We start from the raw sequence: 23,488 nt of genomic DNA, 5'->3' as shown, positions 1-23,488 counted from the left end.
TGAAGAAGAGTTCTTTGAAGGTTTTCATACTCTATCCCTTGTTCAGGGTTTCTGCATTTGTAGTTAACCGTTTTCTTCATTTGTGGATGAATTTGATGAACATTTCGGGTTTAAATTGCCTTTTTTTTAAAGCTTTCAGTATTACAAAGTGTGAATTGTAATGGCCCCTATGTTTTTAGGCGAAATTAACTTTTCAATTAAGTCTGTAATTCGAAAAGTTCGAGTTTGTTGAGTCGTTCGTGATGAAGCTTCCGCACATGGGAATGCAGTTTACAACGAAGAAGAAGACCAAACGTTGGTCGGATCGTGTAGTCTCAGGTAAACGATCGTTGGGATTTCACTAAGCGATCGTTTAAATATTTTTTCTAGACGATCGTGTAGTATTTTCTAGTAGATCGTTTAGCTAATTCTAAGCAATGGGGTAAATCATTTACCATATCGTGTAGCATTGGTTGCAAGATCGCCTAGGCGCTAAAGGTAGGCGATCGTAGTGGGAGCATGCGATGCTCATCGTTTAGTAGAGGGCGCACGCTAGATGATCGCCTAGTTAGCAAGCTTTATCGCTTAGTTACTACCTATACGATCGTGCGTATGCGATACAGAGACACTAGCTAATCGATCGCTTAGGCAATGGTGCTTCACGGCATCGTAGTCATTTAGATGATCGTGGAAGGCGAGCGCTGTGTGGAGTGCGTTAAGCGATCGTGTACTTCAGGCATCATCATTTAGTAAAGGTACACGATCGTGTAGTAATAACTAAATGATCGTTTGGATGTTTCTAGATGATCGTATAGTAAATGCTAAACGATCATTTAACTCTGGAGTGCTGGTAAGCGCTAGAGCAAAGAGCTTGTTTTATCGTGTGGATGATCGCAGGGTGCTTAGTACACGATGATAGGAGAAGCGATGCTTTGCCGAGCAGTTCAAGACCTGGTTCACCTGTTTGAACCGGAGACTCCTTGTCTTTGTAATAATTAGCTTTCCTTTTTTGTTTTTAAGGCAATTTTACGCGGTTCATCAACTTTTATTGCTTATACATGTGATGTATGGTTCTTATATGTTAAAGTGTTTGTCATATAGTTAAAAACCCACCTTAGGTTATGCAATTATTCATGCATCATGTATTATAAATGTTATAATCGAGCATGAAGAAATTACTTGAAAGCATGTGCATGCATCATGAAATATAAGAGTTATGTTTTGCATGCAGTGAGCATTATCATGCATCATCCTTTTATTATAAATGTTATAGTCTAAGGGTGAATGGAAGCATGTCTTGTTTGTTTCATTGCGGTTTTGTATAAGTATTATATAAAAGAAGTAGCAATGAATGGACAATGCATTGAGCATGACACTTAGGCTGTTTATAATCGTTATGAATGCCTTCCATGTGTTAGCTTCGCATTGTGGTGGTTGTTTTTGTTTATAAGTGTTATAAAGGAAATTAGATCTAAAATCAATAATTCAGAGTTGCATGCGGACTTAGGGTGAACTCAAGTTTTTTAAAAGGGTTTTAAAATTGGATTGAGATAGACCTAAGTTCAAATGGTTTTAAAGAGTTTAGTAACCTAGATTAATCTTTTAAAATCGGTTTAATAGGATTAAATTGGTTGAATAAAAGATTAAATTTGTTGTAAATCTATCTATAAGGGACCTTTTGTCTAAGGCGGGTTCTGGCTAGGCTGGGGTTCTTAAGTTGACGGAAACATAACACCCCTACCTGCAAACCTACCTAGAAAGGTAAATTAGATAGATTTTCAACAAGTATGTGACGTTTTGGTCAAAGTCTCCGTTAAAGAGTTTAATGGATGATGATCAAAAGTTGTTTAACTATCCAAGGTAAATATTACTCTTGGGAAAACCTAAAAGTCACGTAGTTAAAATCCTTAGCCATGTTTTTTCTAAGTAAGCTAAACCCTAGGTTATAAAATACTCAGTGGGATGAAGAGGCGTATCAGATATGTCTATGATTCCACTCACGTTTCTCCCTGTATGTTCACACTGTGAGATTCATGCTTGGCCTCGAGATGCCCAGGATGCATCCCTCTTCGGATGGTGTTTTCATGAGTCAATATCAAGGTGGACGGAGAGAGTATTTATAGTAAATGGGTGAAGAGTGTATGTCAACACGTCCTATGGTCTCTGTCATTGGTTTACATCGTGAGATCATTCTGTACGCCCTCGTGTTGCCTTCGGAGCATCCCCCTTCGGATGGGTTTTTTGCAGTTGGTCAATATCAAGGTGAACTCCAGAAATGGATAGGGTTGCTTTAGGTTTTTCCCCAATCGGATTTTTTCCCTTCGGATTGGCCTTTTGGGATGGACCTCTAGGGCTTAAAATGGCAGGTCACACTTACAGAAGATTGTTAAGTAAGTTAATGATCTCTTGGACAAATCAATGATGGCTTGTCGTTATAGGAACAAGAATTGTTCTGGTATTAATGACTGGTTGAGAACTTTTCAATTCAGAAGAGGGATGACTGAATTCCCTTCGACAGCTTTTGTCCTAAACCTTTGAAGCGTCATTGAAAAACTAGATGTCACACAGGGTTCATGTTAGTTTTGCTAAAACCTTATTGGATGTTGTTTCGTTTTACAACGGGTATTTTCTTAAAACTTAACGTAGGTCAATATGTTTTTCTTTTCAGCAATTCGTTAGTATTTCTGTTTAAAGCTTTTTAAAAATGACCGATTACTTACAGTGGAAAGAATCATGTGAAACAAATTTCCTAGCAAACGACTTCGATCCCACTACTCTCCAAAAGAGGAGACAAGACAGTAAATATGATTTATTGGTCTTGAAGACATGTCTGGTAAAGAATGATGATTCTGCCTGGATCCTTGATTCAGGTGCTACCAATCATGTCAGTTCCTCTTACTAAGGATTTAGCTTCTGGCAAACGTTGTCACAGGGAGAGATGACTCTTCGAGTCGGTACTGGTGAGGTTATTTTAGCTGTTGCTGTAGGTAGGCTGAAGTTATTTGTTGACAAGAAACGTTACCAATTACTGGATAACGCTTTTGTAGTTCCTCATATTAAGAGGAACTCAATCTTGGTTTCATGTCTCATTGAACAAGGCTATACTGTCTTCTTTACTGAGAATAAAGTGTTTATTTTCAAGAATGGAATGGAGATTGGTTATGGTTCAATGGAAAATAACTTATATGTACTAAGGTCGTTAGTCATAAAAGCCTTATTTAATACTGAAATGTTAAGTACGGTAACAACAGCTAAAAGACCAAAGATTTCTCCAAAAGAAAACGCCCATCTTTGGTATCTTAGGTTAGGTCACATCAACCTCAATAGGATTGAGAAGTTGGTGCAAAGTGGACTTCTAAAAATTTTAGAAGAAAACTCATTGTCGGTATGTCAATCATGCCTCGAAGGCAAGATGACCAAACGACCTTTTACTGGAAAAGGTTACAGAGCCAAGGAAGCCTTGAAGCTTGTACATTCAGATCTTTATGGTCCAATGAATGTTAGAGCTCGAGGTGGGTATGAATATTTCATCTCTTTCATAGATGATTATTCAAGGTTTGGGTATCTCTTCCTAATGCAACGTAAGTCTGAAGCCCTTGGCAAGTTTAAGGAGTATAAGGCTGAAGTTGAAAACTTGTTAGGTAAGAAGATAAAAACACAACAATCTGATCGTGGTGGAGTGTATATGGACCTCCAATTCAAAAACTATATGATAGAACATGGGATTGCGTCCCAACTCTCAGCCCCAGGTATACCTCAGCAAAATGGTGTATCAGAAAAGAGAAACAGAACCTTGTTGGACATGGTTCAGTCTATGATGAGTTATGTTCATCTTCCAGACTCGTTCTGGGGTTTTGCAGTGGAGACTGCATGCTATATCCTGAACAATGTTCCCTCGAAAAGTGTTTTTGAAACACCTTTTGAGTTGTGGAGAAGCCATAAAGGTAGTTTATGCCACTTTAGGATTTGGGACTGTCCAACACATGTGCTCGTGACTAACCCAAAGAAGTTGGAACCACGTTCGAAGGTTTGCCTCTTTGTAGGCTACCCCAAGGAAACGAGAGGACGATACTTCTATGATCCGAGTGAGAACAAAGTGTCTGTTTCCACTAATGCTATCTTCTTGGAAGAAGATCACATGAAGGATCATAAGCCATGAAGTAAGCTCGTTTTACATGAGATCTCAAATGAGACTGAAACTGCTGAGGGTTTAACAAGAGTTGTTGAACAGGTCGATAAATCAACAAGAGTGAAGTGCCTGGCAATTAGCGGATGGTGGATCCCGTGACTAAAGAGTTTAGTCAGTTATTCACGTACCGTTGGAGCTTCGAGCTACAGGTCTATGAGGTCCCCTTGGTAGCTTGGATTCAGTTGAGGATCAGTTCTTGATGTTGATTTGAAATGTTCCAATTAACAAGAGGTATTTTGATTATATATGATATAATCGGTATGATGTATAAGATGCATCCAGTGGAGGATTGATGTAAATGAGATTTACATTAAATACCATGGAATAGAAAAAGAACTATGGTTTATATGTTTCATGAGATGAAATATTAAAACTATAGGTTATAAATATAGTATGATAAGTTGGTTATCATTTATGTTTATAATAATATTAATTATTGGATAATTAATTCATTTTCTTTTAAAAACCAAAGTAGTGAGTGGTTATTGGATCATGGTAACCGTGAGTTTAAAAGGAAAAAGGTTTTCCTATTTTGAAAAAGAGTTTTAATAACGCAAAAAAAGTTTTGAGTTTTCTCTTTGCACAAAAGAAACTCAAGTAGTCGTCAAGTAAATACAGATTTACTAAACAACAACTGGACGAGCTAAACGATCGTGCAGAGTAGAGCTAAACGATCGTGCAGTATTTACTAAACGATCGCATAATTTTGCTAGATGATCACTGGTCCAAGGTAAACAATCGTGTAGTGTCTATAGGCGACAGACTGAGCTAAATGATAGACTAAACGATCACATAGCTTTTGCTAGATGATCGCATAACTTTATCTAAATGATTAGGCATCGACCTATATGATAGGTCTTCACCATCTCCCACTTGCCCAGTCGTGTACGCGATCGTTGTTTCCTTCGTTCGCCTACCTAATACCAAGTCCGAACAGAGCCCACCCTCTGGATTCTCACACCAAGAATACCAAGGTCACCTTGTTGGTGGTGTCAGACTCAACTCGACACCGTCGAGGTTTTCTGGAGGCCATTCGTGGTGCTGTGGAGGTCGTTCGTGTTACAGAGGAGTTCGCAGCCGAAGAGATCATTGAGGACGAGTGCGAAGTGTTCGTGCTGTGTTCGTTGCAGTGTTGCGGTCGTGTAGATCGAGCATTCGTGGTTACTGATTGTTCGAGCCGTCACGCAACGGAGCGTGGAGACGCATTCTCATATGTGCGAAGAGTTTGATCTTTGTTCATTTAAGTGTATTCATGCTGTAATTTCTCTGTATTAATTGTATAACCGCTTGTTTGAAGGTGACTGTAAATGTTATGTTAATTCATGATTGTAATTTGGAATAGTCTTGTTCCGCTGCTCATGGAAATCTCAAATTCTGATTTCCTTCAACCACTCCCAACTTTTCTTGACAGTGCCACTTTAACTTCCCAGCTTCTCCTAAATGTCTACTTTAAAATCCAAACGAGAGTGTATCAATAGATTGAAGCAAAACATCATCGGCCAAGAGATCCAATTGAAATAGCACAAACTTAACTAAACAGATATGACGACACCCAAGATGGCGGCAAGGGTGGGGCGGCGCCAGACGAACGCGGACAACAACGATGGATCTGGTAAGGTTGGGGCGCAAAAGAGCACACGACGAAGGAGATCTGTGGCGGCGGACGAGCTTTGACTGGTTTCGCAAGGGAGTGGGAGGCGGACGGCGAGCGGAACATCGACGGTTCAGTTGAGACACGAGGAGGGACGATAGCGCTCGATGGAAGACAACGTTGGGTCACAAGCGAACGCAGCTTGGCTGGATTCAGGGGTGAACACGACTTGGCTGGTGAGGGTTCGGCTGTGAGAGAGATGGAATCGGCGGGGGGGGGGGGGGGGGGGGGGGGGGGTGTTGGCGTGTGGGGGAAGGAGAGGAATGAGGGAGAGAAGAAGAAAAATAAAATAATAGTATAAAATAAAGTACTTTATTTTATTCTATTATATTTTATCTTATGTTATTTTATTCTTTTTCCTAAATTTCTAATCCTTTTTCCCTCACTATTTCCAATTAAAAAAATTAACTAACCCCCTTCAAAAGAAATTAATTCTTGACATTAATTTCAAATTAAATTTGAATGACATAAATTTTCAAAATTACACTTAAATTTCCAAAATTCCAAAAATGCCCTTTAATACTAGCAATTACTAAAATTACATTAGAAACAAAAATTCAGGGTGTTATAAACAATTTGGATCAAATCGTTTGTAATACTTACAACATTTGTAACATTTACGAAGTACTGTACTGTACTGTATCCATAGTGTTACCAAGATAAGACACCCAATCTCATCTATATACTATAGATCTTTTAGGTTATTACTTCAACATGATCCACTTATATGGAAGTTACACTAAATAACTTTGGATCTTAGTTTATTTGGGTTGAGTTATGCAAGAAAATAAATAATACTTTATTTATTAGAAATAAATAACACTGTATTTTTTCAATAATTTGTTTACAATTCACAAACCAAGAGATTAAGGCATAAGCTCCAACACATTTCAACTGTTTGACCTTCTTTGTCTAAAAAAACTACCCCTTCATTCCAAGATAAAGAATATAGCAAGAATTAAAAGATTAATGGAACTCTGAAGAGAGATTAGGACTTAAATATTTTATCAAGATTGTATGTTAGTAATTGATCAGTATGCATTAATATGTCATTTGAGTTTAATATACAAAAAGAGACACGTCATGAATTAGAGAGATTGAAGACTTTGTTGATCCTTTTTTATTCAAATTAATCTATTATTGTGATTAGTTAAGAAGATGCACTACGATCGAAGATGATATTTCTTTCTTGGTTCTTTTTGTGTTGGTTATTTATCATCTTGTTGAGTTTTAAGGAAATTTTTTTATTTTTAAAATTGGTGAGATTTTATACTTTTAAATTTTTTTGTTTTTTTGTTTGTTTTTTTTTCTAAGAAAATGGGTGTAAAATTAGATAAAAGGGACTTGGTTAAACACAGTAATTTTCTTACGTAACTTGTAGATCTGGTAATTACACAACTTACCTAAGTTTGGGATTTAATTTGACCAAAGGTGAGGTTATTAAAATCACAAAACTAACCTAAAGATTAAAAAGAGAAAAAAAAAACGTTGAAAAAGACTTTTGGTGTGTTTGTAATTCCACTTAACAACAATGTTATCAATGTAGTTAATAAATTGCTTTGGTTCTTCAACGTTTAAATTTGTAATAATTTAATCACTAATCTTTGATATTTAATGAATTAGTCACAAAAATTTGAACGTGGTAACAATTTAGTACTTATTGTTCAAAAATTAATCAAGATGAAGTTTTTTTTCAAAAAAAAAAAGCCTATTAAATATTAAAAAAATTACATGATAAGATTAAATTGTTACCCATGTTGATAATTAAATTGTTGTAAATTTAAAAGTAAAATTAAATCTTTATAAATTAGAATTTATGAACTATATCATTACTTCCATGAAAATAAAGAGATCAAACTGTAAGTCAATAACTAAAATTACAAATTTGGTTCATAAAATATTAAAATTTGTGTTTTATGAGCTTTGAACTTTCAAGTTTGTATCATTTAGTCCTTGAACTTCTAAGTTCTTGTTTAATAGGTCGTTGAACTTTAAAGTGTCTCTAACATATGCTTCAATATATTCTTCAATTTTTTTTATCTAATAAATCTTTGGACCTTTTATTTTATGTCTAATACTTTTTTGACGTATTCATTTTTTTAATAAAATTTTTAGATTTATTAGATGTAAAATTAAAAAGATAAGATTTATTCTATCTTTTATAAAGCTAAGGACCAATTAAACCCAAATGTAAACTTGAAAAAACTCATTATTTAACCAAACATTAACTTAGAGAGAAAGGTGAATTGCTCACCAAACAATTCTCGAATGACCACCCCAACGTAAAAATGAGACTTTTTCTTTCTGTTTAATAGGAATATGGAATTCGAACCACAGATCTCTTGCTAACACATAAAATATTAGTTGTGCGAAGCTTGCGTTGACTAAAAATGAGACTTGAGGGAGTTTAAAAGTAAAGAAAGGGACTTTTAAACCTTAAAGTAAGAAGTTCGATTCTCTACCCATATATTGTAAATAATAATAATAATTTTGACAAAAATAAAAAATAATGACAAATTTGGGTTTCTTACTTTTCTATCACAAATCAATACTTAATCAAGACAAGACTCCTATTAACGACGTTTCAATTTTGTGTATAATAGATCTCTCAAATTTTCAATTTTTGGTCTAATAGATTTTTGACAAATTCAAAATTTTTAAAAATTAATACATCTATTGGATGTAAATTCGAATTTTACGTCTAATAGATCCATAATTTTTAAAACTCGGAAAGACTAATGTCTAAATTTGTAATTTTTAAAAATTTAGGAATTATATAGACACTGATGATGAAAAATAATAATAATAATAATGATAAAAATAATAATAATAAAGTCAATGGAAACCCATTGATCACTTAAAAGGCTAGGTAGCAGCAAGCACTTTCTACCGGAACATCATTAATAATATACGCAAACTTTTTCTATATTCATTATAAATAAAGCATCACTTTCAACTGCCTTCACCATAATCACTTTACTCATAAATCAGAACTAGGACCATCTCTCAAATGATGGTTATACCATTAGCAATATACTCACCAACTCGAATATAATTCAATAGTAAATAAAATAAGAAAATATCATAAATTATACGTTTAGGTTTTTACCTTATAAAATTAATATGCTTTTTAAAAACTTGTAAAAATAGTTTTTCCTGTCTATCTCGAACCAGATCGACCACCAAAACTTAGTTAAAAAAACAAATTTTTCTTAACTTATTGATTGTTTTGGGTATTCTCGGCGTGTAACTTATCGATTACACACTGAGATTTGCTAATTTTTTAATGTAATCTTCTCAAATCTTATATTATTTTCAAATTTTCTTCAAATCCAAATTCGATTATGTTTACTAAATATTATATCGAATTACGTAATTTTTTAAATTTTTAGCATAATTTATGTTTTCATAATTATATGAATTTCTAAAATTTCAAATGAGTTTTTCAATCATCAAAATAGATTTTCTAAATGGATTAAACGTTTTTAAATTTTTTAAAAGATCAAATTTTTCGAACAAATTGGTAAAATTTGGAATATATAAAAAAAAAATTTAATGTTAATCTTGCCCGGGATTCCACCCAAAAAGCTCAAAGATATGAATTTCGATGCTAATTATGCTCGAGATTTCACTGAGAAAGCTCAAATATATATTGAACCTCAGCGTTATTTTACCCGATTGTTACAAGTTTGGAAAAAGTTGATTTTTTCCAAAAAGCCCAAAGAGTCGAGAAGTTGGAAAAAATTGACTTTTTAACTAAAATCTCTTGGTCGATCTCGTCCAGAATGGATCGAGAAAAACTATTGTTACAAGTTTTTAGTTTTATAAGATAAAAAACTTAAATGTGCTATTTCTAATAATTTCCCAAATAAAACACTAACTAAAGAGAAAAAATAAAGTATGAACCATTATCTAAATTTTGGGTAATTGTCAGAAATAATTATTTTTATGTTTCCCTTTTCACAACTAGTACTCTTTGAAAATTCGTTAAAATAGTTTTTCTCGGTCATTATCAGTCAAGATCGACACCAAGATTTGAATAAAAAAGACAACTTTTTCATCTTAGATCCAACTATTGATTCTTTTGTACTTTCTCGATACAATTTTGCCTGGGATGAACACTAAGATCAAGCTTCCTCAATGAAATTTTGTCCGAGATAAACAATAAGATCCATATAATATTTTCAAATATAATGCAATCTTTCCAAATCTTATACCAACTCTTACCTAGATAATTGCATAATCTTGTAAATCTTACTTCCGATCTATGTTTCCACGAATATCAAAATGATTTATCAATTATCTTTTAAAATTTCTTCGAATTCTATAATATTTAAAAGTGATTTTTAAATTTTGGAAAGATTAAGAAAGATAAAAGTAAGATTTGAGAAAAATATGTAAATCTCGATCCTCAACCTAGCCAAGATTCCACTAAGAAAGCCAAAAGAATATATAAGTCGAAAAATTTAACTTTTTATAGAAATGTTGATGGTCGTTCTCGACCGAGAAGCACTTAGAAAAACCATTTTAACGAGTTTAAAAAAGCGTATTAATTTTGAAAGGTGGAACTTAAAAAGAGTTTTTTTCTTTTGACAATGTCCCCTAAATCTTCTCCAATAATATGCAACAAAGATCAAAGCCAGAGAGAGGATCTGGTACTATCAATCACAATAAGTCCTTCAACTATGTAATGCCATTATAATGACTGCATATGAATTATCAACATTCAAATATCAAGTAAGCAAAGCATAATTCTAGATATCCAAAAATTATATCATCAACAAGGCCCACATAGAAATGAAAATAAGCTAAAACTTGCATTCATTCCTTGAAAATCTTGGCAGCATGTCTTCTTAAAATGTCATTAAGATATTATAGTTTAAGCATCTGATAAAGATTAAAAAAAATAAGGAATATTTGCTTTAACTTCTGACTTTCTGGCAGTCTCTTTCAAATAGTAATTTCTCAAGAAATGTAATCAGGTAACTTTTCAGAATTAAAACTAATATAAAACCATTCACAAATTCATGATTTCCAAAAACAAAATAAAGCTGGACTGTTAGGCCATAGGAAACTTATTTTATCAATTGAAAACTAGAAATCCAAACCCCACATTTTATGATATCAGATATGAGAGAAAAAAAACAGTTCATATTGTATTAAAAAACTGCATATTTCTTCTCCAGTCTGCTACCAAGGAATGGAAGGAATGAGGTTTGGACGTGATTCTCAAACGGTTACAACTATTTGTCATTTTCAAAACTATTCCAAAACTAGTTCTTAATCATTCAAAATCAATTTTCATAATATGAAGATTGAATTTAAAAATATTAAATTAATTTGGAGTGATTCAAGACATGTTTCAAAATGATTTTGAATATGACAAAAAGTGATTTTAACCATTTCAAAATCACTTCCAAATATGCACAAAGAAAATCATAATTCTAAACAGAAGAGATGGAAATTTAAACAACACCCAAGAGAAATGGGTATGAAATGGAAGATTTCCCTTTGTTTTCAGGATCGTAAACTACTATCAGAGATCACAAAGTTCAGATAAACACATGATAGAATATACAATATCAGAACTCGCAGTTACATTCATCAAACTGATGAACCAAACTACATTGAAGAATGATGATGATGATGATGATGCAAATGAAATGATGGTAATGATTAGCGGATTCATCAGTCAAAAAACTATGTTATATCAACACATTGTAAATGAGTAGTTTTATTATAAATTATTTTTTACAATTATTCTACCGAATTCACCAAAGGGTGCCACTAAGTACACTATCAACCGCAAGGATCAAACATTTTCAAGAACTAAAAGAGAGAAAAAAAATTAAGAGAAAAGAGAAAGCCAAAGCACTTACAAATAATACCCTTTCTTCAAGATTCAGACCTTCCTCAAGTCTTCTAATGCTGTCTTAATTTGTTCTTGAACCAACTCCAACCTCTTTGAATAAACTTCCAGTTCCAAAATCTGCTGTTTCCTCCACCTCTCATCCGCCATTTCACCACCGAAATTGATGGAAGCACCACCAAAACTCAATGGAATCGGATGCAAAGCTAATCCACTGAACCCTCTGCCTCCACCACAGAGTCCTCCTCCCATGGAAGTATTCAACAATTCCTTAAACAATGGCGACAGGCAGCTCCTCACTGTCTCCTCGATCAATCCTGCTACCGCTACGTTATTGACATTTTCGTTGTTGTTGGTGTTGTTGTGGTAGGTACTGTTTTTCTCTTTATTCAGATTCTCATTCGACGAACGCGGACCGTCCATTCTAATTCCCGATCCAGGCCGTGTACGTTTCCGCGATTTAGGAGTCGGCGTCGGTTTCTTCTCTGTGCAATTAGCCATCATCTCTTCGTTTCTGTGGTCCATGTAGCTAGCATATGGAGTCGGAGCAGGCTCGTCATCGTCTAAAGCGTTGTCGTCGGCTCCAATTCGGCCGGTATTGCTCCAGATCTTGCGAGAAATCTCAAAAGTAGCTTGATCGTGAGGGCTTTTGAAATTGAAGTCCTTACCAGAGCTAATCTTACCAATAACGTTGCGATATTTCTTCTTCAACCTACGAAGCTTCTCAACGAGCTGATTCTTGTTAAAATCCAACTGTAATTTCGACTTGATCTGGTCGTAGAACAACGCCGTATCGTTCTGATGATGGTGAGTCGTACCACGCTGCATCGTGTAGTCCAAAAAACCCTGTAAAAGCTCGATCTCATCCTCATCCGTCCAAAGGCGTTGAAACAACTTCCTGGACTCATCCAAGGGCTTCTTCTCCCCCTGCAAGGTCAAAGGCTCGGCGGTGGCGGTCTCAAGACGTTGGCGTATCAGATCGGCGGAGGAGATTGAAACAATCGAAGGGGGAGGAACAACGGAGACGGCGGGAGCAGCGATGGTGACAGTAGCGGAAACGGAACGGACAGGGACAGCGCCGGCGGAGGAAGTGGAAGGAGAAGGGTCGTCGTTTAATTCCTCCTCCTCTTCGTCGTCGTCTTCGTCGTCGAGGGATTCCTCGTCGTCCTCGAGGTCTTCGTCGGGGAAAACGGCGTCGTTGCGAGGATCCATTGAGGAGAGAGAAAAGAGAAGGAAGAGAGAGAGAGAGAAGAGAAGAATGGTAACAGTTAATAATGGTGGAAAAGAGAGGGTGGTTTGGTATTTGGGTTCACGAGGTTTGGTGTATTGCGTTGGCGTGTTAGAGTGTGGGTTCGATGGACTTGAAGGCCGCCTAACTTTCTAACCCTCACGCGCTTTTCTTGTGTTTGCTATTCAATTTACCCTTTTTTTCTTCCCATTTTCCCTCAAACTAATACCTTGGATAGTGTTTCAACCGTTGTATATTCTAATGCTTAAGTTAGTATATAAAATATTTGTTTCGTTAAGTGTAAAAAATTATCTACCTTGTCAGGTGATGGAATGATGCATTTAAATATCTGACATTCACTCGAGATGTGTGCAACGTTGGCCACGTTAACATGGGTTGATATATCGAGATAACAAGGATGTGGTTGATCAATTTATCATGCCCATTTCCTCGTTCATTACATAGTAGTTAGCTTGAATCGACCTATAACAGTCCGATTTTTCAAATAAACGTTAAACCCCTTGCTCAAATAAATATAAAATGGTTTCATATGTCAAATATAGTCCATAAAATTCCACTAAAAAATCATAAAAGATTTATTTGGGGTCACCCTAAAAACACAATATGAAACTAGAAAATATTTAAGAATTTAAAATTTTAACATAAAAATTTCTAGAATTTCTAATAAATGAAAATATATGGTGAAGGTTCTGTCTAGACTCAGTGACACAATTATGGATTCTTCTTGTTATTTTTCAGTCTATCCTTGCTCTTACCTGAAAAACATATCAATGAAAATGTTGAGTATATAACACTCAGTAAGTAACTTACTACTGGGTCCACTAGGTGAACTTGTTAACCTTCCTATCTGGACACAAGTGTACATTTTATAACATGGCAGTCGTGGTGGTCCTGAAGGAACACAAATCATGGCACTCTGGTGATTCCGAAGGAACACAAATCACAGCAGTCTGGTGATCCCAAAGGAACAAAAATCATGGTAGTCTAGTAATGCCGAAGAAACACAAATCATGGTAGTCTAGTGGTCCTGAAGGAACATATATCATAGCAGTCTGGTGATCCCAAAAGAACACAGATCGTAGCAGTTTGGTGATCCCAAAGGAACACAATTCATGGCAATAATGGTGATCCTATAGGAACACCAAATCAGTCTTAAGTGGTGAATCCGAAGGTTCACACATAAGATGCACACAACCCGTAGGAAAGCTAATAGTTACCATCTAATCTAGCATGTATCAGTCAACCATTAAACCTCACATCAAATCATAGTCATATTAACATAGCCATCATATCCAATATGCAAACATACAAACATAAAACCTTGTGTCGTATTCATAACAACAAAGCTCATAAATAACTAGAACGCCCACACAGTTCTTATATCATTGAAGCATAGCAAATCATTCCATAGCATACAATAGCATGCTTTCTCGGTAAATACTCAATGTTAGCATCAACAACTTAGTTAGGGCGATTGGCTCGTAGGTAAATTGGTAGTAAGACACTTACCTTGAATTAAATCCAAGCAACTAATGTCCACAAAAATCTTGAACCAATCCTATACATTAACCACCAAAAGGTCTTCATATAAAATTCACCCAAATGTGGCTTACCCCGAAATCAATTCCAATCCTCCAATTGAATTCCATCTTATGTCCAAAAATCTCAAATTCAACCCAAATAATTCATTTAAATATTAAATATAATTACCTTCAATTTACCCAAAATTTTGGGATGTTATATTCTTCCCTCCTTAAGAACTTTCATCCCTGAAAGTTATAATCCTAAAAGAACTTTGGTACTATGTTCTCATCTCATCCTATCGTTCCCATGTTGCTTCCTCGAATTGATGATTTTGCCATAAAACTTTCACTAGTATTATCTTCCTAGCACAATGCTTTCACTTTCCTTGTAAGGATTTGAATAGACTTCTCCCCATATATCAGGTTTTCATACAATTATAAGGGCTTATAATCTACTATATGAGATGAATCTACCATATCCTTTCTCAATAGGGAGACATGAACAAAACTTCGTGAACTATAGAAAGAGACAGTGGCAAGGCTAAATCAATAAGCTACATGACCGATCCGATGTACAATCTCGAATGACCCAATAAAACGAGGACTTAACTTTCCCTTCTTTCCAAACCTTAGGATACCTTCCATAGACGCCATTTTCAAGAACACTTTATCACCAACAGTAAACTCTAAATCTCTTCATTTAGTATCAATGTAAACTTTATGTTTGCTTTGTGTTGTCTGCATTCTTACTTTAATCTTCTAATGGCCTCCCTGGTAGTTTGCACTAACTCAAGTTCCACCAATTTTCTTTCACCCGCCTCAACCCAATAAATAGGGGACCTACAACTCTTTCCCATATCAAGCCTCAAAAGGCGACATGCCTATAGTAGCCTAGTAATAATTATTATAGTGAACTTTATGGGATGCAAATGGGAATCCTAATTTTCTGCAAAATATAACGTTCAAGCGAGTAACATGTCTTCTAGTGTTTGATTCAAACCTTGGTTTGATCATCAATATGTGGGTGAAAAATTATACCAATCTCTAACCGAGCACCAAGTACTTTCTGGAAACTCTTCCAAAAATTGGATGTGGAATAGGGGTCCTCTAGTTGGCATAACTGAAACTGGTACCTTATTAAGTATGACAACCTTTTCCATATGTATAACTATGAAACTTATGATGCTGAAAATTATCAGTACTTTAACATATTCACTATGAGAAATGCAATGAGCTTAAGAAGTCATTTTCACTAAAAACATGTATCTGAATTGATCGTACTGATGCAAAGAAACCTTCACGTGTGGCAGAGAAACTGGCTATACTAGATACAACGTAATCTCAAGATACATAGTAAGAAAATTTGGTCAACTGGAAATTGCTCCTACTATGAGAGCATCAACTATGATATCTTTCTTAGTAGCCACATGTTTGAGAAACAACTTTTTCCAATTAAGCCTCATATTCATTAGAAACGTGGCATAATACTTTCTATTGTCAAAGCTGTAAAACTTAGTCGAGACCATAACATGTCACACTTAAGTCTTAAAACGATAGCATATCATTACTTAGACTCCCTTACGAGTGATTCTAGAAATCTCTTCGAAAATGAGGTTCATGAAGTCCTTGGATACGAGAGCATCAGTCGATTCAAAACACATCACCATAATGCGGTCATTTGATTTATATGGGTGAGAGTGGCCAGATTACCAACTCATTAAGCCTACCATTTTGGGGATTCATCTGCCTGGGGAGCTAGGAACACAGCTACACGAGACAAAATTCACTCCTCATAGCTACACGAGATAAAATTCAATCCTTCCCCAATGCAGGGACAAGTAGATAAATTGTTCCCTTAAGTACTGATTACAGGGCTTGAACATAGTGGTCATACCCTTTCTTGGCCCAAGAGGGACTTGGTCATAGTTGAACTATAACTTATTATCATTAGAGGGATCAGTGGTACTTAAGGAGTTAGATGTAACTACAGAGGTAAAACGGTAATTTTGGCTCAACTATACTTACGAGCAATTTGTGAAGGGTCATCGCACTGTTGATTGGTTATATCCAATGGACACAGAAATTTATCTCTAGTGCGAAGAGTGCAGTTGTCAGTCTTTAATGGAATGACCGACAGTTAATAAACATTGGGTAATTTAGTTAAAGAGTTTAATTAATTATCCAAATACCATTCGAGCTTCGATCTACAGGTCCATTAGGTCCCCTCATTAGCTCAATAGGGATTTAATTGAGAATTATTTTTGGATTAATTTGAAGTGTTCAAATTAATTGAGGGAATTAGTTATATATGATATAACTAATTAAATTAATTATATATGTGATATAATTAATATAATGTATTTGTACATTATAATATAAAGTAATATGAGAGAAATTTGAATATGATTCAAATACTAATTATATGAATGAAATTCATATAATTAAATTTAATAAAAATATGATTTATATTAAATACCATAAATAAGTTTAGAGGAATTTAATATTTGGATATGATCCAAATATCAATTATATGAATGAGATTCATTTAAGTGAGTTTACTATAAATGCGATTTATATTAAATATCATGTACGGTTAAGAGAAAATACATCTTGAAGGAACTCATATTGCAAAGATCCTCAAGCGGAAACAGATCATCCAAATTCCATCAATTATTGAAAACATAATTTACAGTAAACATACAATTAGATATGCATTTATATTAAACTACAGCATGCTTTTTACAGAAAAATAATTCAAGATACACTATATTTGAAGAACATTTTTCTTCACATATCCATCGAACAATCACGAACTTAGAAACTTCTTGAAGAGTTTCTTCAAGATACCTCGAACAGTAAGTCGGATACTACTACAAAGAGTCCTTGATATTCTCGGGGTGAGAAACCAAGAGTGGTGGGCTCTGACTATTTTGGTTAGGAGGGATAGTTTGGGTGGAGGAAGAAGAAGATTGGGGATTCTCTCAAGAAATCAAGAACACAGAACTTTTCTACAACTCAATCGTTTAGCAAACACCAACATTATATAATATAATATAAATAAATATGATAACTAACTTATTATATTATATTTATATTAAATTATATGTTATATCAAATATAACATATAACCTATAGTTTTAATATTGTATCACATACAATATAAACTATAGTTTCTTTTCTCTAATTTATGGCATTTAATATAAATCATGTTTATATTAAATTTAACAATTATGAATCACATTCATAGAAAAAAATATTTGAATCTATTAAAATATTTATTTCCTCTCTTTAAACTATAATGTATCAAATATATTATAACAATTATATCATATATAATTGAAACAATTTAATTATATCACATATAATTAAATCCCTCTTATTAATTTGAACAATTCAAATTAACTAAAAAACTGATTCTCAACTAAATTCTTTTGAGCTACCAAGGGGACCTTATGGACCTGTAACTTGAAGCTCCAAAGGTACATAAATAATTAATTAAACTCTTTAATTAAATTATTCATCATTTGTTAACTGTCGAACACTCCACTAAAGACCGACAGTTGCACTCTTCGTATTGCAAATATATTTCTATGTCCATTGGATATAACCAATCGACAATACGATGACCCTCCACAAATTGCTCGTAAGTACAGCTCGGCTAAGTTACTATTTTGCCCTTGTAGTTACATATAACTTCTTAAGTACCACTGATTACTCTAATGAATAATAGATCATAGTCCTACTATGACTAAACCCCTCTCAGGCCAAGAGAGGGTGTGGTGCCACATTGTTCAAGACCCGAAATCAGCCCTTGGGAGAAATTTATCTACTTACCCCTACTTCAGGGAAAAAGTGAATTCCATCTTGTGTAGCTTTGTTCCCAGCTCTCTAATCAGACGAATCCCCAAAATGGTAGGCTTGTTGAGTCGGTGATCTAGGCACTCTCACCCATATAAATCAAAAAACTGCCCTCATAGGCAGGAGTTCACAACTCACTCAGGATTCAAGTCATGTTACCTATGTTCATCTTGGTGAAATGTAAGTCTCTATTATGAACGATATTATATAATGAGACTAAACATTTTGTGGTCCAGTCTTATACAAACTCCTTTGTATAGAATATCTCCGCTCACATGTCTAATACATGATGATCAGGATCAGATCATTTGTAGTACTTTACAACAATTGTAACACCTACAAAGCGGCCCATACTCGTAGTGTCACCAAGATAAGGTACCCAACCTTATCCATATGCTACAGACCATTTAGGTTATCATTTAAACACGATACACCCGTATGTCTTCACATACATATGTAGATTACAATGATAACCTTGGATTTTAGTTTATTGGTTTGTAGTTAATGCAACTAAAATATCACATATTTTATAGAAAAAGAAAATAAAATATCATATATTATTAATCACATAAAAAATTTGTTCATATAATGTTTAGAAACTATAGGACCCTACGAAATTTAGGATATCAACACCAACAATCTCCCACTTGGTCTAGAGTTAGTGAGGTGTATAATATAAAAAAAAATATAAAGTACACAAACAATAAACTAGGGCATAACATGCCCATTACAATATCTCCCACTTGTCGTATTCCAGCCGTAGTCTATCCCATAAACCCATACTCTACAGGTGACCCTCAAATACTGTAGCTGTGAGAGCCTTCATAAAGGATAAACAATGTTGTACTTCGAAGTTATCTTCATGACAATCACGTTGATGAAAGAAATTAGTGAACATAATTATGCAACGCATGTCTTTAGGTTATGCATTGATACTCATGCGTCGATGGTCATGCATTGGAATGAAACTATGCGTTAACGAATGTATGCGATGACCATGCGTTCCTGTCACAAGTTTTCTGTCGCTCACGCCAAGTATAACGTGAACGTAAATTTCTCGGGTGATCCGAGGTTGAAATCAGGGACCTGTAACTAAATGTATGCGGTAATGTGCTTGCGGCGGATAAACAAAAGAATGATGGAGGGTATAAGCTACAAACTACTCCTACTCCTAACTAACAGATTATGCGGCGAGAATACGAATGAGAGGTAGAGACACGACAACTGTTGACGCATAGTAAATGCGTGGAAAAACAGATAAAATGTGGGGATGTCTTCATCGCAACCCTAGCTTGACCGCAAAGGCAACCCCAGCCAACACCAACTAATGCGTTCATGCCATACACGCCCGCCGCAAATGCACATGATTTGTATTAGCAAATGAAACTTATTCCTAAGTCTCCATTCTTTCTTATGCGATCTTAATCTAGCTCTCCTGAGCATCGATTCTAACCTAGCTCTCTCAAGTCTTAGGTTATTTCTTTAGACTCTCTCTTGAGTAGCTCTAAAGATGTGATGGATGCATACATAAGACAAGGTAACTGCAAAAGCCTGGTTGACGTAAGATTATTCCTATCTCTAGTGAACACTTGCTTACACTGCTTAATGCGTCAAATCACTTACCCTCCCAGGCAGTTAGTTGTTGCTGATTTTACTCATAGACAAGCATTGCGTCCACTTATAGACAAGAATTGCTACAGCTTCACACTAAGCAAATAAGGTTTTCTCACAACACTCACGCAACGCACACCTCCCAGTAATTTGCTACATGCTTCATATTCCTATGTCGCATGACTAAGTATGCGATACTCTAACAGTCTCACTAAGTGATGCAATGAAAGTTAAGAAAGTTAAGTAAAGGAAGACGGAGATGGAATCGGAGGAAATATAGACATGCATTGAATACACAATGTATTAATTTCTTAATCCAAAATATAACACAATACAATATAAGAAAAGAAGAGAAATGCAAAAGGCTAGCTGGAAGCAATGTCTTGCTTCCAGCAGATGTTTGTCAAGGCTGCTGGTGGTGCCATGGAAGGGCAGTGTTGCTGACTCTCTCGAGATCTAACTCTGACGAAGGCTCCGGTCGTCACTCAGAATGGAGGACGGAGATGAAGAACTCTCAAGATTTCTTCTCGTGCGTTAATCTGGATCACAAGGATCCGCCCGAAGGGCGAAACTTGGATAATCTGAAGTTATGCTCAGCGGCTTCTATTTATAGAGCTTAATCACCGACAACATTAATGGTCCTGCTCTGATTTTGACATTCACGGCATGATGGTCCTTTTTTGAATTCTCTGCTGCCAACGGCATGGTAGGTGAAATGTCAACATCGTCTTTTGATTTTCCCAAGATATGCGTTGATGCTTCCACCCACCAACCTTGCGTTCATCCCACTATTATGGTTATCATCGTGTAGCCGTAATCTTGTAATGACCGCATTCGTATGATTACCGCAACTTCTACGCGATGACCGCAATCGCTTGACGATCACAACTCTTATGCGATGGACTCATATGGTTGATTACCGCAACACCCATGCGTTGAACGTATGCATTCGCCTTTGCGATAGAGAAATTCTCTGCATGCAGTCGTCTATGTGATAGCCTGACTTCCGCGTCTGCGTCTGCTTCCTACATTAGCTACAAAGATAGATAATTGAATGCATAATAACGCATAATAGTGGGTTAGCCGAGATTCTTAATGATGAACGACGGAAACTCATTTTCTCATGAATTCCTAACATAATTGCCACATATTCTACTTAACAACCCTCATAATTCTAAGTAAAAGACCTAAGATGACGTGCATTTCTGCCTGTCATCATACGTCCCCTCGATGCACAATCTCTCAAATGATATGATACTTCCGCTCTATGTACTTGTCGTGCTTATGTCTCCTTGGCCCTTGGGAATTAGCCGCAACACCACTATTATCACAATAAAATGTGATCAGCTTTGAAATGTCTGGAATAACTTCTAGATCAATCAAGAATTTCCTGAGCCAGTGACTTCCTTAGAAGCTTCACAAGCCGCTACATACTCAGCCTCCATGGTGGAGTTAGCGATGCACCCTTGCTTGGTGCTTCACCATACTACTGCCCCTCCGTTAAGAGTGAACACTGATCCTGATGTGGATTTCCTAGAATCCCTATTAGTCTAAAAATCAGAGTCCGTGTATCCTATAACAATCAAATCCTTAGAACCATACACAAGCATGTAGTCCCTCGTTCTCTATAGATACTTGAGGATGTTCTTAACAGTTGTCCAGTGATTTAATCCTAGATTAGATTGATATCTACTGACTATCCCCACTGCGTAGCAGATGTAACTCCGTGCCTGAAAGGCAATAAGCCCCTCTTGGAGTTCTGCATCCAATATTTGACAAGCATCTTATCAATATATGCGTCTGAGACAATGCTAACATTTTGTTCTTTCGATCTTAAAAGATCTAAATACCCAGAACAAACTAAGCCACTCCCAAATCTTTCATTTGAAATTGGGTCGCTAGCCAGTTTTTAACTGTAGTCAGTAAACCTACATCATTCCCAATGAGTAGGATATCATCTATATACAACACTAGAAAAACTACTGAACTGTTGATGATCTTCTTGTAGACACATGGCTCATCAATGTTTTTATCAAAGCCATAATATTTGATCGTAGTATCAAACCTTATATTCCAAGATCGAGATGCCTGTTTTAGTCCATAAATGGACCGATTAAGCTTGCAAACCTTTTGCTCTTGACCTTAGATTATGAATCCCTCAAGCTGCACCATATAAATGGTCTCCTCAAGATTGTCATTCAAAAAGCAGTCTTGACATCCATTTTCCATATGTCATAGTCATAATATGAGACAATGGATATAAGGATCCAGATAGACTTCAACACGGCAAAAAGCGAGAAAGTCTTCTCATAGTCTACTCCCTTAACCTGGGTATAACCCTTTGCCACCAGTCTAGCCTTGAAGGTTTGCACCTTCTCATCAGCACCCCGTTTCCTCTTGTAGATCCATTTACATCCTATAGGTTTAACCCCATCAGGTTGATCTGCAAGATCCTATATTAAATTGAAGTACATAGACTTCATTTCGAGATCCATGGCTTTGATCTATTCATCTCTATCAACATCTTCCATTGCCTTCTTGTAAAATAATAGATACTCAACCTCACCATCAGCTACCATAGCTAGAATTTCAGTAAAACCCATATAGCGAATAGGTGGGTTCGCAATCCTTCCACTACGTCAAGGATCCCTCAACACTTGAGGTGGATTTGACCTACTAAATGTGTTGAGGGAATTTGACCTACTAAATGGACCTACTTCAACAACTCTTATTAAGGTACTAGGCTCTTAACAACTCTTGTTGAATATTCAGTAGTTTCTTTGGAAATTTCATTCAACACAATTTTGGTTTTAGGTCTATGCTCCATTATGTGGTCTTTCTCAAGAAAAGTATCATTTGTCGATACAAATACTTTGTTTTCTTTAGGATAAAAGAAGTAACTACCTCTCGTTCCCTTGGAGTAGCCTACAAATAAGTATAACCTTGAACGTGTTACAATTTCTTAGGATTAGCTCAAGTACATGTACTGGGTGTCAAACCCCCTTCTAGATTACCCTCTTAATCTAAAAGAGGATATGACCACGGTAGTTACTAGCCCTGCTGGCAACACCCACCACCTTAGCCCTCTGATTTAAATGCCAACCTGCTAAACATTAATAATGTATGAATATGGTACGCCTCCCTAAAAGTTCAACAAAATATTATATAAACACATGCATACAGCTATGATATAACATTTAAGGGGAGAAACATTCACGGATGGGCCCAAACATCTCTAACAGAGCCCTAGTCCCTCTCAAACATGTGTACATAAACAGATCAACAACCTAAGTCCTCTTAATAAGTCGAGTCTTTCAGTGGCAAGCAGCAGCAGGATCAACCTGAGGAATCTAACTGCTACCTAAGAAGGGAAAACACAGAAATTTCGTGAGCTAAAAACCCAGTGGGCGACTATAAAATCATATAACATCATGCATTACATTACTATAAACATGTAAATATACTAATGAGTATCATAAGCAATTGTCTCTAAATGTAGCTTTAAACCATTCTTAGATATCATCAAACATCATTATTTCCTAGTTGAGAACGAGCCTAA

At 35.6% G+C, this 23,488-nt stretch overlaps 1 protein-coding gene across 1 annotated transcript; it reads right to left on the bottom strand.

Annotated features, from left to right (window-relative positions):
- Positions 1-11,524: 11,524 nt before the first annotated feature.
- Positions 11,525-13,218, bottom strand: LOC120071756 (putative transcription factor At3g04930). The gene has a single exon (XM_039024131.2). It carries the CDS (start codon positions 12,898-12,900, stop codon positions 11,722-11,724), a length of 1,179 nt encoding a protein of 392 aa, XP_038880059.1. The 5' UTR covers positions 12,901-13,218; the 3' UTR covers positions 11,525-11,721.
- Between the last annotated feature and the right edge of the window lie 10,270 nt (positions 13,219-23,488).

The sequence above is a fragment of the Benincasa hispida genome, chromosome 2, assembly GCF_027475165.1.
Source record: "Benincasa hispida cultivar pf3 chromosome 2, pf3_genome.v1.1, whole genome shotgun sequence".
Taxonomy (NCBI): Eukaryota; Viridiplantae; Streptophyta; class Magnoliopsida; order Cucurbitales; family Cucurbitaceae; genus Benincasa; species Benincasa hispida.
Note: the sequence above shows the minus strand (reverse complement) of the source record. Positions and strands in the feature narration are given on the sequence as shown.

Excerpts from the sequence above, each read along its gene's own strand:
- LOC120071756 (XM_039024131.2), bottom strand. The coding sequence starts at position 12,900 with ATGGATCCTCGCAACGACGCCGTTTTCCCCGACGAAGACCTCGAGGAC.